We start from the raw sequence: 17591 nt of genomic DNA, 5'->3' as shown, positions 1-17591 counted from the left end.
GGATTGAGAAAAGTTATCATATATTTAGGGTGTCTTGCTCTAATAGGGGCATTAATCAAAAGCAATGATCTTGTTGGGCTAGCATAGAAAATAACTCAAAAGCTAGACTACTTAGCTAAGGTTACTCTCTCCATGCTTTATAAGATGGTGACTTATAAATAGGTATTACTATCATGCATAGTTTTCGTAGCAATGGTCTTTCCCTTCGCTTACTCAACATGGAAGCATTTGGCATTTTGTGTCTTGGCATCAAGTGCTTGCTAAAAAATCATTGGGTGGACTGGGCATTAAATCGCTATATGATAGGATTTTGAAATTTAGCCTTAAATACTTGCAATGGGCTATCCTTCTTAGACATTGGATTTGCCTAGTTTGGGTTAAAGTGCCATTACAAATTACTCTTGGGGAAGAAGGTTAAAATTAGTGATTAAGATGTGGCATATGGATAATGGATACATGGTGTAAATTTCTACCAAAAGCCTCATTGTCCCTTTTAGAAATATGTCTCTTTAAACTAATAGATTTTACTCACTTCACTAGCAACTCTAAATGGTAGGATACTTTTCAGGAAAGATTTCAAAAATGTGCTGAACCTTTATTGAGAAGGACTAATTGTTTGATATATTTTGTGGGATGAGGGTAGATTAAATCAGCTTTCCATAAATATAGTACGACAAAGGGTTTCTCTCAAACAAATAATTAAACTACACATTAGTGAGGTAACACCCACACTATCCTTGCAAGAATAGGATAACAACAAGAGTAATGCTGAGTTTATTTTTAAATGGTTAATTAGTTTGATTTAAAATGAGAAGGGGCTTGTACTTGTAGGTTCAATTGCCCCCCCCCACACACGCACACGCACACACACACACACACACACACACACACACATAGAGAACACACCTATAAAATGGCTCGCACTTCACTTGGCTGTGTTATCTCTAGTGTTTATCTTTCTCTCATCTTCCTCCAGGTATTTTGTGTTAGTGTAAGGGGGTTTAATAGTGACTAACCTGACTTTTATGATCGAAAATAGCTACGCACAACACTAATTCTTTGAGTCTCAATTGATCTCTCTATTTCTCTAGCTCTAAAATAGTTTCCTTGTTCTATAATAGATTTTTTGCTTGCATTGGTCTAATGCTAGCCTCAAAGAGACATTCTCTATCTCCAACACATATCTATCTAACTTATATACATTGTTAATAACATCTAAATATTATGTATATCTTAATAGGCCATTATAACTGTCTCTAATAAAACTAACTAAGGATGTTATATCCATAAATAATGGTGCAAATTTATAAAAATGATATTTTGAATATAGTTTTTTTTCACTCCAAAAATCCATATTCTTCTTTCCTTTTATGACCTACACATTCCTTTTTTGGATATAGATGCCCTAAGTTAAGATTTGTTTTTCTTATTTAATAGCTCATTCTTGCAATCAAGCTACACATGGAGATGATATACCTCTCTTCTAGAACTCTTTGATAATGATTCATGCACCAGTATCTCTGCTTGTGATGTGGATTCAATCCTAGCCATTTCCATTTGTGATGTTGATTTGGCTCAACCTATTTCTTTTTATGATGTTTGTGAAGCTACTTCCAAAAAATGAAAATATGTAAAATAAGAATGTTTGAAAACATAATGTAACAACCACAACTTGAAACTTTACATAGTTTGATGGCTTATCTTATGATAGAAAGAGAGTACGCCATTAATCCAAATCCATCTAGACACAAGTCATCCAATTCGGAGTATTAAGTAGTCTATTGTATGTACTAACTTGTCAACTCCAAATTAGGGTTAATTGACAACTTAAAAGCTCCCAATTTGAGTCAAGTTTTTTGTATTGTGTTTTGGCCCTTGATGGGAAGGCCATCAAGATTAGTCTTGACCATGATAATACCTACAATAGAGTATAGTGGGAGTCCATAATTCTTACCTTAGTAGATTCAACGGGCTTAGGATGAATCTTGTGTAGGATGATCAAAGGTCTTTTTGTTAATACCTCTTTTAGCTTATGTATTTGTGGTTTCTTGAGGGTGTCTTCTCCATAAAAAACTTTTTACTAGTGTTATTGTTGGTGCCCCTTGTAAAATGGTGATTCATAAACATCTATTACTATCATACATGGTGTTCTTAGCAATGGTATTTCCCTTCGCTAACTCAACATGGGAGTGTTTGTTATTTTGTGTCAAGTTTGTGTCTTAACATCAAGTGATTGCTAAGAAATCATTGGGTGGCTTAGGCATTAAATTGCTAGACAATAGGGTTGTGAAATTTAGCCTTACGTGGTTGCAAAAACCTCAATGATCTAGTCAGGCATCGGTACTCCTTCTCTGACATTGGATTTTTGTAGCCTCAATCAAGGGTGGAACCTAGTTTGGATTGAAGTGGTCTCATAGATTGGTCTTCATGGACAATAAAGTTAAAATCAGCAATTCAAATGTAATGTATAACTTGATAGTGGATGCATGATGTAGATTTCTACCACATTCCTATTGAACGACCTACTAGAGAGAGGTGACGATTCTCTAAATTAACACTAGTCTTCTGATAGAAAAGCACTTTTATGGCAATTAAAGGGACCCTCTATTAAAAAAATTCAACTTCTCCTTAATAATAAAGATTAGGAAGAAATGCTTTCAGGGAATCTGACCAATATGACATAGTAGTTGAAGGAAAATCGAAGAGGCCAAAATAAGCACGAAAGTATATGTTTTTATGTCCACCTTTGAGACTAGTTTCATATAAAATCGAAAACTTTAAGTGCTTTCAATCAAAATCATCTCAAAAAAATAAATAAATCAATTCGAAACTTTCATGAAAAATACTTTTATATGGCAACACTCATTCCCATCAAGACAATTGCAATTGAATAAAAATTGTTCAACTTTTTCAGCAGCTCCAATTTGCATATCTAGGAGATGCTTAGACCAATTCTTCTACACTTCTGAAAAATCAATGTTTGTAGATAGTGGATTTCACTTGAAACTTGTTTCCAAACTTTACGTTACATTCTCTAATAATATCGATAAATTCCCATTCAATTATGGTATCAAATGTACATGTGATTTCAAATATAATACTTAAGCCACTTTTGTTGCAAATTACAAAACTCATGTGAATGAATTTGGCTCACTTCAGTAGCTACTAGCAACTGAGACTGTTTTGGCCAGAGGTCGCAAAAAGCTGACAAATTGTTGGAGACGATTCGTGCCACCTTCAATGGAGCATTGTAGATCTAACAGTCAAAGCATTGAAGTAGCGCATAAGTGAGCCAAACCCACGCTATCCTTGCAAGGGGGGGGGGACCACGCTATCCTTGCAAGGGGGCGGGGGAGGAGAGAGGGGGGGGGGGGGGGGGACGCGCACTTATAATATGGCTCACAGACAACGCCATGAAGTAGCGCATTCGTGTAAGGGGGAAAACATTAAGTGTCCGTCTGTCTCTCGTCTCCCTCCCAAGAGTTTTCTGCGTTGTGTAAGGGGCCAGATCAATGGCGAGCGGCCCGACTCTTGTGATCGGCAGCAGCCAGGAGCAATCGAAAACGGTGGGTGAGATGGTGAGGGAGGGCATTGCGAGCGTGCCGTCGCACTACGTGAGGCCCGCCCGGGAGAGGCCCCTCATTGACGACCTTGACTGCGTCAGTAACGTCGGTATAATAAATAAAGGCGTGCAGCTGTCGCAGGACGAGACACTGGCCATCCCCTCCATCGACTTCCGAGGCATCCACCCGGACGCCATCATGGACGACTCTGAGACCTGGCAGGACCTCGTCCGCCAGGTCGGGCAGGCCTGCCTCGATTGGGGCTTCTTCAAGGTTGATACATTCATTTATGCTAACTCATTCTCCTGCGTAGAACGTAATAGTACAACCTCTATCGTGCGTATCATTCATTCAACGATATCAATATAGTGCATGTCCCGCATCTCTGCACCGTTATATATAAATGTGACCGTATGCCGCCACAATCTTTAATTGCATTATGCAATCTAACCCTTCCTGCCGCTGCCTGATGTACTGTACCTTTATGTCACCTATCAGTACCAACATATATCAGCATCACCGCACGCAGTCATGATAGTTTCAACCATCTCGCATTAACTAATGCTACTGTTGCATGTGTGCGCGGATGTCATCTACATACATACATATATCCCCTAACCATCCCTGCCGTCTGCTGACGATTGTCAATACGTATGTAATCGATCCATCACTATAAAATATATGCCCTTCTGATTTGGCTTGGATCGATCCATTTGGCCTGGTGAAGGACATCAATTCATGTCTCACTATTCTGTCACGTCTCCTGCGTAACATTGCCGCAGGTGGTGAACCCGGGAATAGATCTCACCTCCGTCTTGAAGGCCGTTAACAGATTCAATGACTTGCCCTCATCCGAAAAGCTAAAAATACCGTTCGGTAGTGCCGACAGTGCCGTCACCATCGCAACCGGGACCGGAGCCACCCGTGATTGGAAAGATGCCTTGGTAATCCGTCGTCGCCCAGGAGTGTGCAATGGGTTTCAAGAGGGTGCGCCTGAGATTCTAAGGTAATCAAACTACAAGCACTTACCATTATTCATGCATAATTACCCCTATCCCTAGTTTTTCGTTGTTTGAAAGTGTACCCTGCACAAGTAATTTCTCGGGTTAAAGTACAAATAGGTGACATGTCGCAACAACAAATTATAGACTACCTTGATAATACTTCTGCAAGACACCAATGCATAACTCTCAAGAAGAAGAATCCCAAATCACAAAATTTTATCTAGTTTGCATCTACTCAACCTTTTGCTACACCTCTAGAATAGCCATTCTTTTGTAGAGGCCATCTTGAAAAGTGCTACATGTTTAATAAAGCTACGGTTGATTAAACCCTTTGGTCCACCTCAAGGAAAGCCATTGCTTTGGAGCGGCAATCTTGATATCTAAGGTGCATCCTAAGCCCTTTTGAAATGTTCACAACTTTGTGCATCTTCTAGGTGAAAAATATTCTCATCTTCTTTAGATTTGGAAAGCTTCTAGTCGCATAACATACTCAAATGTCTGTACTCTAATTAGAAAATGGAAATGTTAAGAGGGTAATTTGCAAAGCTAACTATAAGGATCTAAGAACTTTGTTGATTGCTTTCAACAATGATTAGATGTGTGTCACATACTTCTCATTGACAAAACTTGGTGGTCTTGAAGACAAGAGATGTTAGATTACCAAGTCAATCTCGACAAGCTCGCACTCGTCATCAGACAAGCAATCTTTCAAAGCTTGGGATTTAGCCAAGAGTACATAGAATCATGTGTCCCTGGACTGGTGGAGCGTTTGGTCTTGGTTGTCAATTTCTATCCACCTTGCCCTGAACCTAGCCTAGTCTTTGGACAGAGTGCACATTCTGACCTTAATGGCATTACTCTCCTCCTCCAAGATGATGTACCAGGGCTCCAAGTTAGAAAAGAGGACAAGTGGATCCTTGTACAACCAACACCTAACTCCATCATTGTCAATGTCGGAGATCAAATTGAGGTATGCCTTAAGCTATTGTAGGTTATCAAATGTAAGTAGCTCAATAACTCTTGCATAATATAATCAACTATTATTCTTAATCTTCAACTTATTCCTTACAGATCTTAACTAATGGAAAGTATAAGAGCGTGGAACATCGAGTGGTGGTCCAAAAGGACAGAGCAAGAATCTCCTTAGCAGCTCTCTTTGGACCATACGAAGATGCCAAGATAGGACCTCTCAAAGCTCTAGTGGATGAAAATAATCCTCCTATATATAAAGAGTTAGAATATGGTGAATATATTAGAAATTACTATGTCAAAAAACTACCCCTTCATAAAACCACTTTGAACATAGCTGGAGGCACTTACAAAGCTCCTGTTTAGGGAATCTATAACAAAGACCATGGTAGCTAGAATCTTACTAGTGCAATATTGTTTGTGAGCTTCAGTTTATTACATGTATAGCCATTAGAATGTCAATAAGCCATGGATGTTCTTGATTTCATTTTAAAACTTCTCTCAAGAGATTAGGTTTTAAAGAAACTTGTGTATTGTTTTGGTGTGAGTATTGACTACAAAGACATTGAATATGAACTTGAAATCAACCCATTATTTGAGATGCATAAGTAAAAACTGAAAAAAGTAAAGTACAGCTTTCTAGTTGAATGATGTGTTGCCTCTAGAATTGTTAAAGATAAACGTTGAAATGATGTGTTGCTTCTAGAATTATTTAAGATAAACATTGAAAATGAGTAGGCCGACAAATTAAACATCTCTTTAATTTAAGCAATACATGTCGGAGAGTTTACTAAATGTGATCAAAATGCATGAGTATGTATGTTCTAGAAATACAAGGGTTTGTTTAATACTTTGTAGATTTTTGTTATGTGTTATCTCAAAAGCCTTTTCTTAGAAAAATAAGATAAATATATGTCTAGATAGGGAAAATGTACTGTTCATAGGAAAAAAAACATGGTAGCTCTTCAATGAGCAAACTAGTATTTTGGGTCTAAACTTTGGAGTTGGAGAAGAGCACTCTTTCATATTATGTAATAGCTATGATAGGTTGTAAAGGCAAAAATGCTTTTAGGTTAATTTAGAAGGGTTTTGGTGTATCTAGAGTGATACCATTGATGGCCATGAGGCAAATTAAAGTTTGAATCAAGAAAATGTATGTCTTATGCAAATCAATAAAGGTCATCATAACTCCTACTTTAATATCCAACTTTTCAACAAGTTGTTTCTCCACTTGCAATAGTGGCTAAAGCCTTGGAGAAAATACTTGGTTATTTATCATATTAATACGCTCAATGGTGAGATATGCATAAACACTTTCTTTAGGTCATCTAGGGAGATAGGGGTGAAGTGATATTATAACAGTTCTCCTAAAATGGTGCAATATCCAAAAACAAGTTTTTATAGGGCCACTCTTCTTGATTATACACATTACTTTTTTACTATACTGGTGTAAATTAACATAGATCATTATAACTTTTTACTTCAATATATAAAATTTTTACAACTTGTTTCTCCATTTGCAATACTTGCTAGAGCCTTGTAGTTAGCAATTGACTATCTAGAATAACCACACATTCAATGTAGTAATATGACTATAAATTCATTTTTTAAGATCATGTGAAGAGAAAGGAGGAAAGTGAGAATGTGATATTACACCTTGAATAATAGAATCTCTACAAACAAGCTTTTTCTAGAACCACTCTTCTTTATTCTTTTCGTTGGTGGTTTATTGTATTCATCACTTTGATGACCACTATAAGTGTGTAGCTTTGTTGTTGTGCATATAAGCACAATTTATGAACTCAAAGAAAAACTTAAGGGCATGCCTACAATCGTATCAAAATCACATGTGAAAATCCATTTGTAAATAACAAGGGAAAATTTGAGAATGTATTTTAATACATTCAAATTGAATTATGTGACATTAATCCTTAGGTAAGTTACTCATGAATATATGCGTGTATCACATCGGTTCAAAGAAATGTAATTTTAAAATATTATTTTTATACATATTTTACATACAAAAGGGAATAATATAAATATGTTATTTATAGATTGAATAAAAAAGGTTTATGTTTTATTCAAAAAAAAATCATAGATAATGATATTTATAAATAGACCTTGAATACACGTGATGTAGAGAATATACATATAGTAACTTTCTCGAGCATTAACCACAAACTTAAATGTTTTTGTTTGTAATTTTCTCATGATAATAATCACACTTATGAACGCGTTGCTTTAAAAATATTAAATATAACAATTTATAATTTATTGTATTAACTTGTAATGTTAAATTTGTTTATATCTTTTTTTCAATCCAATGCAAGTGAGAGATTTTTTAAAAGCATATCAATTTTATTTTTTATTGTTTTCCACTAATCTAAAAACAGATTTTGGATGTATTTTAATACATTCAAATTGAATTATGTGACATTAATCCTTAGGTAAGTTACTCATGAATATATGCGCGTATCACGTCGGTTCAAAGAAATGTAATTTTAAAATATTATTTTTATACATTTTTACATACAAAAGGGAATAATATAAAGATGTTATTTATAGATTGAATAAAAAAGGGTTATGTTTTATTCAGAAAAAAATCATAGATAATGATATTTATAAATAGACCTTGAATATATGTGATGTAAAGAATATACATATAGTAACTTTCTCGAGCATTAACCACAAACTTAAATGTTTTTGTTTGTAATTTTCTCATGATAATAATCACACTTATGAACGCGTTGCTTTAAAAATATTAAATATAATAATTTATAATTTATTGTACTAACTTGTGATGTTAAATTTGTTTATATCTTTTTTTCAATCCAATGCAAGTGAGAGTTTTTTTAAAAGCATATTAATTTTTTAAAATTTTTTTCCACTAATCTAAAAACATATTTTGGAGAAGAAATTTTAAAAAGGCAAAGATACAATGCTTGGAGTAATTTATAAAGAAGCACTCTTTGGATAACAAGTTAGTGTAAAATACACTAGATAGTATTGATATCAATCAAGATGCTTATGTACAAATTTTTTAGGTTTTATAATCAAATATAAAGCAAGGATATGTACACAATCGCACAGTTCCAAGACCATATGTGGTTAGAACTATTAGACAGAAAAAGGAAATAACAAAGTGATGGAGATTCTAGGTGAGCCTTTCCATATCAAGGCTAGCTTCAAGGGTAAGAAAAAGGAAGTTGTATTCAATGAATATATTTTCCTTAACTTGTCTATGATTCTATGAATTGTTACTAGAAGAGGTGCAAGGAATGGCTAGATTTGTGGTTAAACTTGATGAAAGATTTTGGAATGCACAATTTTAGAGAAGATCTCTGTTACATTGATGAATAGAGCATTTTCATCAAGTCATTGTAATTACTCAATGCCATTTAGTGTTCAATTTGAACACAACATCTAGTGGCTTGGAGTATTAGAAGTAGATACAAAGGATTTTGGTATATTACATTTGATTTTTCATCAAACACCAATACCTAATGTTGTTAAGAGACAATAGGTAGGAGAAGAGTTATTTATAGAAGGATTTGGGAATTATAAGATTGAGTGGCACATAGCTAGTGACTTAAAGGCACTCAAATATATGTACAGTGTGTCAAACGGAGCCATCTCCAAGTCTCCTTGTATATATTGCATGTTTCCAACCGTAGAGTTGAACTTAGTCAATTGGAATAGAGCTCCCTCTAGGCACAACAAGGATCCACAGCTTAAGCCAATCTTAGATATTTCTTTAGCGAATGTCCATATCTATACACTTCATGTGCTTTACAGGATAATGAAAAATCTTGTTTATCCTTATATAGGGTTTGCATGGAAGCTGAAGCCATTATCAACTAGACTAGATGCTATAACAAAGATTGAAAAAGCCTTATGTGTAATTGGTGTACATGGTGGTGATGTTATTGAACTAGATCTTCAAAAGTTTAAGGATGGCAATCGTGTCCCCTAAAAGCAATCTATTGATTGAGTAAAGGTTAGAAGATTCCTAGGCTTTCATGGAAAATTTGGTAAGATAAACTCTAGGAATGGTAGCTCAACTTATATATATAATCAATGAAAGTCTCTATATAATGAAGTTAAGAATCATGTTGATAATGGACAACCTCGAAATAGAAAACTCAATGTTTGGGAAACACTAGACAAAGTATTTTTTTATTGTGATAAAACTAAATGGAATGATGATTATCTCAAAGACTTCCAAAACCAATTGAACCTTTTTAAAAAGGCAATGATAGAAGCTTGTGGTGATCAATACTTCACTCACTATATGGTAAGAAGTTTGTATATGTATGTCTCTTCATTGTCTAACTCATACAAGGTTTTTTAATTAACTTTCTTTATTTGATAACTATGCAACATATTTTTATACAACCATGCTCCATATTTTATCAAGAAATATGCATATCTATCTATCTAGTCAACCCAAGGTATGAAAAGTCACATTATCAAGCAATTAAAAAAATCTTTAGACTCTTGGTATCTCCTACATGGGAGGGAGAGCAAATAAGAGTCAAGAACTCCAAAGTATTGTGCTTTAGATTCATTATATCCAAGCATGAAGTCAAAAACTCTTACACCTTTTTCCTCTCCACTAAAATTATATTATTTGATCCTCTATTGAAAACTTGGGATCCAATTACATTCGAGATAGCTATCAAACCCATCATTGGCATGCTTGGAGAGCTTGTCAACCTCCTACAACGAATTGCAATTGTTTGATTATTTAAGCTTTTAACTTAATGACCAAGGCCTTGACTTTTTCCAAGCTTCAATGGCTCGGGGAAGTTACTATATATATATCCTCTACATCACGTGCATTCAAGGCCTATTTATAAATATCCTTATGTGTTATTTTTTCTTGAATAAAACATAACCCTTTTCTATTCAATCTGTAAATAACCCATTTATATTACACCCTTCTATATGTAAAAAATGTATAAAATTTGTATTTTAAAAATCCCTTATTTTGAACCCACGTGATGCATACATATATTCATGAGTAACTTACCCGAGTTCAATGGCCTTGAGCCCTTGGCTCTTCCAATAAAGTTGTGTAGATTTTCAATCTACACAATAAACCATAATAGTGTAAGCTATCAATAGATAAATATCCAATAATATTTATTTACAATGCCTAACAAACTCTAATATAAACCACGATTGATATCTTAAAATTATCTTCCAAACCTTAGGGTTTTCATATTCTTCAAGAAAACTATCATCATAAAGATTTATTAAACTTCCTGGTTTCTCATCTGATGGAGATTTCAATTTCTCTTCATATCCTATGTCATCAATACCAAGTCTCTATTGAATTTGTGAGAGCCCTTCCTCTGTAGGTAGCCCCTCCTTTTCATATTTCATGATTTGATTATACATAAATGCAAGGTTATATAGTTGTCTTGAAAATTTTATCCCTCAACATCAAGAATTCTAGCAATTCTTATTCATAACCTATAAAATTCTTATCATTTTGGCCCCATCTTGCAAGGATTGCTAAGCAATAATCTTCTCTGAGATTAAAATATTTTGAATATAATTTAGCAACACACATCTCTTTTTGTTGATGAGGTAAGTGAAAAATGTTAGGACACAATCAAGAAAACTTCTTCAATGTTTGCACTCAAGTCTATCTTGTTTTCTTCCACTTTTGTAATTTTGTCACTTTTACACAAAGCAACATCAAATCCCTACATTAGTTAGCTCTTAAAATCCTACTAAAATATTTTCCCCTTGTTTTTAACCTCTTTATCTTTACTTGCAATATCCTCTATGTTCTTCTCTTGTACTCTATCTAAAGAACAACTATCCATGTACTAAAGATAGATAAGAAATCCAACATCGTTGTGGACATTGATGTTGATTTTGATGAAAATGGAAATTTGTTTCCCACTTCTTCTGAAACTCCTCATCAATAAGGCTAAATCTTGTTTGCAAAGTTATTCTAGTAGCATTGATAGCTTCTACTACATCACTGTAATGGACAACTCCCTCAATCTCTAGGCCTTGCACATGTCTATCGTAACACTTCCTATAATTCTTCAGTTTGTCTTCAAGATCCTTCAAGAGCTCTTGGAAATCAAAGGGAATATTGAGCATATATTTGATGTTAATGAATCTGGATGAATTTTCAGTTGCATGGAGAAAATCAAAAAGCTTCTCATCACACATATCCTTTAGATTCTCTTTCTCCATTCTCTCTAGAGAAATATTACTTTTCGTCATCCTAATTACTCATCATAGAATTAAATTATGAAACAAGACAAGTTTAGGAATACAAAGTATTGATCCACATTTGCTTATATACAAACATTAGAACCACATCATTTTACATATGCACAAGATCAAAGCAAGATTACTAGAAAAATCCCATCCATACCTTCATCCCATTTTTGGCTTTTTGACATTTTGTGAAGCACTCACTCTTGGCATTGAACTTTACTCTTTTGATGTGAAGCATGCTCATCAAGGGAACGTGAGCAAAGCTTCAATGTCCTCTTTCTCCTCTTGGATCACCAAGCACAAAACTATGGGTCCAAATTACACTTTATTCTACTTATTTCTTATGTCTAAATCTATATATCATACTCTAATTTTGCAAATGTTTGCATAATGTATCATACATGTTTAAAAACAACTTAGTTACTTCTTGTAATTGGATGACTTTAGCTATACCAAGGGTGAAATCAAAAGAGGGTCCTTATGAAACACGAGTTGAGTGTTCAAGTAATGAACCAGGCATCATATTTCGTGTTTCATTAGGCATTTGTGATTTCAGATTTGAAGACTTATGAAATGCAATAACGAAGGTTAGAGGGGCTTTGTGGATCATTATCGCATTTTATTCAACAAAAATTGACTATTTGAATCGTTTCACAAGAGAAATAACAGATTCAATCATTCTTAATGTCTTAAAATAGTTGATTCAATTATTTCTCAATGCTTGTGCACCAAAAAATGACAAATAGAAGATTGTTACCTTAGAAATGTATTGCTTTTTGAGCATGAATGGGTTTTGTTAGGAGCACACTTACTCTCAGCTTTTGCTATGCACAAAGTACATGGTTGTGGGAAAGAGGAAAACATGCCTAGAAGGAAAGTTTGTGTAGACACTAGCCTGGCTTCATTATTTATTTATCAACAATCACCATGCACTATTTCAAAAATGTTATTTTTAAACTAGAATGAAAGGCCTAGAAAATTTTTATTTCACGTGAAAAGTAATGCCATAAAAGTGTCATAAAGTCTAGAAATATTAGTGACATGTGGCACATGTTTCGAGATGATAACAATATATTTGCAATATATGAAGTAAATTGTGTATTGTACTTTAAGAAAATGTTATTTTAAAAAGAATTTTTAAACCACAACGAATTTTTCAAGCACTAAGCTGTTTTCTTACTCCGATTCACCAGCATGAGGCAACTTCATTATTATAGCTTAATTTTTTTTAGTACCTAGCATACAAGGCAAGATTCATCACATAGGTCCCATAATACACAATATTTGCTCAAGTCTTAGGTATGTAATTTCCTTTAACAGATCTTGGCTAGCTCAATAGTGATGTAATTTCTAAAATTGTAAATGAATTTGCTCAGAAATTTTCTCTAAATTCTATCCAAAATTTCATTTACAAAGTATCTCCGAAATTTTTTCTTTGAATTTTGTTTGAAATTTTTCTCAAAAATTTCTTCAAAAAGTTTTGACGTATGAAACATAAAAATGGCATATCTCTTTGTCACGTAGAGTGTTCACTTCATGTTTCATACGTAAGCTCAATGTTGAAGGGAGAGCATTTGATTTCTTCAAATTTTCTCTGAAAAGTTCTAATGCATGAAATACGAAAACAACATATATCTCTCTCATGCAGAGTGTTCACTTCGTGTTTCATACGTTAGCTCGATGTCGAAGGGTGGGCTTCTTCTACACACTGTCTTTATTATTTCTCCTAGAGTTCTATCTTCTGTTTTGCTGAACTTGGGTCTAGTGAGCCATATTCTTCTACCACATGTGCTCCATTTTTTTCAGAGCTTGGGAACCTGCTACAGAGGTAGGGTGTGCAATTTGGTTTGGGATTGTGAAAATATAGATGGTAGTCATAGTAAGAGTGGCAGTAGACGGACTAACTAGTTGTAAATCTTTCTCTTGACTACATTTTTGGCCATGGGAGGCCTGCACCAGTAGAACATAGTGTGTCAAATATGCAAGTAATCTTTCTTGTACTTTGAAGCAAACATCAGTATAATTCAACTACCTCATGATGTGTAGTAACTATGGCATACATCAAGCTAACAAGTGTGAATGTATAAGATCCTTAGCTATGTCAATATTTACCATTATTGATGCATAATTACCCCTATCTCTAGTTTTTCGTTGTTTGAAAGTGTACCCTACACAAGTAATTTCTCAGGTTAAAGTACAAATAGGTGACAAATCGCAACAACAAATTTGATAATACTTGTGCAAGGCACCATAGATTTACGGCCAAACGTGAGATGAGGATACATATCAAGTGTGCTTTCACCATACTCCCAACATGTAACTACCTATCATGTGATGACACACCAATGCATAACTCTCAAGAAGAAGAATCCCAAATCGCAAAAATTTATCTAGTTTGCATCTACTCAACCTTTTGCTACACCTCTAGAATAACCATTCTTTTGTAGAGGCCATCTTGAAAAGTGCAACATGTTTAATAAAGCTACGGTTGACTAAACCCTTTGGTTCACCTCAAGTATAGCCATTCTTTTGAAGTGGCAATCTTGAAATCTAAGGTGCATCCTAAACGCCTTTGAAATATTCACAACTTTGTGCATCCTCTAGGTGAAAATATTCTCATCTTCTTTAGATTTGGAAAACTTCTAGTTGCATAACATACTCAAATGTCTCTACTCTAATTAGAAAGTGGAATTGTTAAGAGGGTAATTTGCAAAGCTAACTATAAGGATCTAAGGACTTTGTTGATTGCTTTCAACAATGATTAGATGAGTGTCACATACTTCTCATTGACAAAACTTGGTGGTCTTGAAGACAAGAGATGTTAGATTACCAAGTCAACCTCGACAAGCTCGCACTCGTCACATCAGACAAGCAATCTTTCAAAGCTTGGGATTTATCCAAGAGTACATAGAATCATGTGTGCCTGGATTGGTGGAGTGTTTGATCTTGGTTGTCAATTTCTATCCACCTTGCCCTGAACCTAGCCTAGTCTTTGGATAGAGTGCACATTCTGACCTTAATGGCATTACCCTCCTCCTCCAAGATGATGTACCAGGGCTCCAAGTTAGAAAAGAGGACAAGTGGATCCTTGTACAACCAACACCTAACTCCATCATTGTCAATGTCGGAGATCAAATTGAGGTATGCCTTAAGCTATTGTAGGTTATCAAATGTAAGTAGCTCAATAACCCTTGCATAATATAATCAACTATTATTCTTAATCTCCAACTTATTCCTTACAGATCTTAACTAATGGAAAGTATAAGAGCGTGGAACATCGAGTGGTGGTCCAAAAGGACAGAGCAAGAATCTCCTTAGCAGCTCTCTTTGGACCATATGAAGATGCCAAGATAGGACCTCTCAAAGCTCTAGTGGATGAAAATAATCCTCCTATATATAAAGAGTTAGAATATGGTGAATATATTAGAACCACATTCCAATCATAAAGAGTATTATAGGTTAAATAGAGATATTTATATTTGTGCAAATAGCATTCCAATCATAAATGTCTACAATCAGATGTGGTAAATGCCTTGTCATGAAACTTGTGAAAAAAAAACTTAGAGTGTAGTTAAATTGACAAATTAACTAATTTTATGGATGGGTCTTGCAATTTAGAATTTGAAAGTTGTCTTCATGTTTTTCATTGTAATACAATTGTGAGTTGAATGGAATATGAGCAATGCTTTCTAGTTATCTTGGGTCTAGACTTTAAAGTTGGAGAAGATTACTCTTTCATATTATGTAATAATTATGATAGGGGTAAAGCAAAAAAATTTTAGGTAGGTTAATTTAGAAAATTGTTGGTGTATCTAACGTGATAGTGGCTAAGGCCTTGGAGAAAATACTTCGTTTTTTATCATATTAATTAACATGTTCAATGGTGAGATATGCATAAACATTTTCTTTAGGACTTCAAGGTAGATAAGGGTAAAGTGAGATTATAGTACTTCTCCTAAGATGGTAAAATATCTAGAAACAAGTTTTTATAGAGCCATCCATTCTTCTTGCTTATACACATTATTTTCGTACTATACTTGTGTAAATTAGCATAGAACATTATAACTCCTTACTTTAATATATGAAATTTTTACAACTTGTTTCTCCATTTGCAATATTGGCTAGATCCTTGCAGTTAGCAATTGACTATCTAGCATAACCACACATTCAATGTAGTAATAACTATAAATTCATTTTTAAAGATCATGTGAAGAGAAAGGAGGAAAGCGAGGGTGTGATATTACACCTCGAATGGTAAAATCTCTACAAACAAGCTTTTTCTAGAACCACTCTTCTTTGTTCTACCCATCGGTGGTTTATTGTTTTCATCACTTTGATAACCATTATTAGGGTTTAGCTTTGTTGTTGTGCATGTAAGCACAATTTATGAACTAAAAGAAAAACTTTAGGGCATGTCTACAATCATATTAAAATTACATGTGAAAATCCATTTGTAAATAACAATGAAAATTTTGAGAATGCATTTTAATACATTCAAATTGAATCATGTGACATTATCCCTCGGGTAAGTTAGTCATGAATATGTATTTTTAAAATGTGTTTTTAAAATACGATCTTTATATATTTTTTACATACAAAAAGGTAGTATAAAGATGTAATTTATAGATTGAATAGATAAAAGTCATGTTTTATTTAAGGAAATTTTACAAATAAGAATATTTATAAATAGGCCTTGAATGCACGTGATGTAGAAAATAAACATATAGTAACTTCCTCGAGCATTAGCCACAAACTTAAATGGATTTTTTGGTAATTTTCTCATGATAATAATCACACTTATTATTACGTTGCTTAAAAAATATTTAATATGATTGTTTATAATTAATTATATTGACTTGTGATGTTAATTTTGTTTAGATCTCTTTTTCAATTGAATGCAAGTGAAAGAAAAATTTTATAAGCATATCAATTTTGTTATCATCTTTTTTTTTCACTACTCTAAAAACATATTTAGGAGAAGAAATTTTAAAAAGGCGAAGAAACAATAACTGGAGCAATTTATGAAGAAGTATTCTTTGGATAATGAGTTAGTGTAAATGACACTAGGTAATATTGATATCAATCGAGCTACTTATATACAACTTTTTTAGGTTTTACAATCCAATATAAAGCAAGGATAAGTACACAATTGCATTCTTCCAAGACCATCTGTGGGTTAGAGCTATCAGACAGAGAGTAACTAACAAAGTGATAGAAATTCCAGGTGACCCTTTCCATATCAAGGCTAGCTTTAAGTGTAAGAAAAAGGAAGTTGTATTCAATGAATATAACAATATTTTCCTTGACTTGTCCATAATTCTATGAATTGTTACGAGAAGAGGTACACGGAATGGCTAGATTTGTGGTTAAACTTGATGAAGGATTTTGGAATGCACAATTTTAGAGAGGATCTCTGTTATCTTGATGAATAGAGAACTTTCATCAAGTTATTGTAATAACTCAATGTCATTTAGTGTTCAATTTGAACACAACATCTAGTGGCTTGGAATATTAGAGGTAGATACAAAGGATTATGGTATATTGTATTTGATTTTTCATCAAACACCAATACCAAATGTTGTTAAGAGACAATAGGTAGGAGAAGAGTTATTTATAGAAGGATTTGGAAACCATAAGATTGAGTGGCACATAGCTAGTGACTTAAAGGCACTCAAATATATGTACAATGTGTCAAAGGAAGCCATCTCCCAGTCTCCTTATCTATATTGCATGTTCCCAACTGTAGAGTTGAACTTAGTCAATTGGAATAGAGCTCCCTCTAGGCACAACAAGGATCCACAGCTTAAGC

The 17591-nt window shown here is 34.0% G+C and overlaps 1 protein-coding gene across 2 annotated transcripts; it reads left to right on the top strand.

Annotated features, from left to right (window-relative positions):
- The first annotated feature begins 3406 nt into the window (after positions 1-3406).
- Positions 3407-14708, top strand: LOC148029241 (protein DMR6-LIKE OXYGENASE 2-like). 2 transcript variants are annotated; one of them, XM_087688013.1, is made up of 4 exons: positions 3410-3836; positions 4346-4569; positions 5210-5537; positions 5639-6031. In XM_087688013.1, exons 1-4 carry the CDS (start codon positions 3513-3515, stop codon positions 5900-5902), a joined length of 1140 nt encoding a protein of 379 aa, XP_087544139.1. In that variant the 5' UTR covers positions 3410-3512; the 3' UTR covers positions 5903-6031. The 2 variants fall into 2 exon arrangements, with proteins under 2 accessions (XP_087544140.1, XP_087544139.1); XM_087688014.1 differs by lacking the exons at positions 5210-5537; positions 5639-6031 and adding an exon at positions 14594-14708 and having other exon boundaries at positions 3407-3836.
- Positions 14709-17591: the final 2883 nt, after the last annotated feature.

The sequence above is a fragment of the Lygodium microphyllum genome, chromosome 11 (assembly GCF_053477565.2).
Source record: "Lygodium microphyllum isolate KBCC chromosome 11, Lygodium_microphyllum_v1.1.10, whole genome shotgun sequence".
In the NCBI taxonomy this organism is placed as follows: Eukaryota; Viridiplantae; Streptophyta; class Polypodiopsida; order Schizaeales; family Lygodiaceae; genus Lygodium; species Lygodium microphyllum.
The sequence above is the reverse complement of the archived record's forward strand: the minus strand, read 5'-3'. Positions and strand labels throughout refer to the sequence as shown.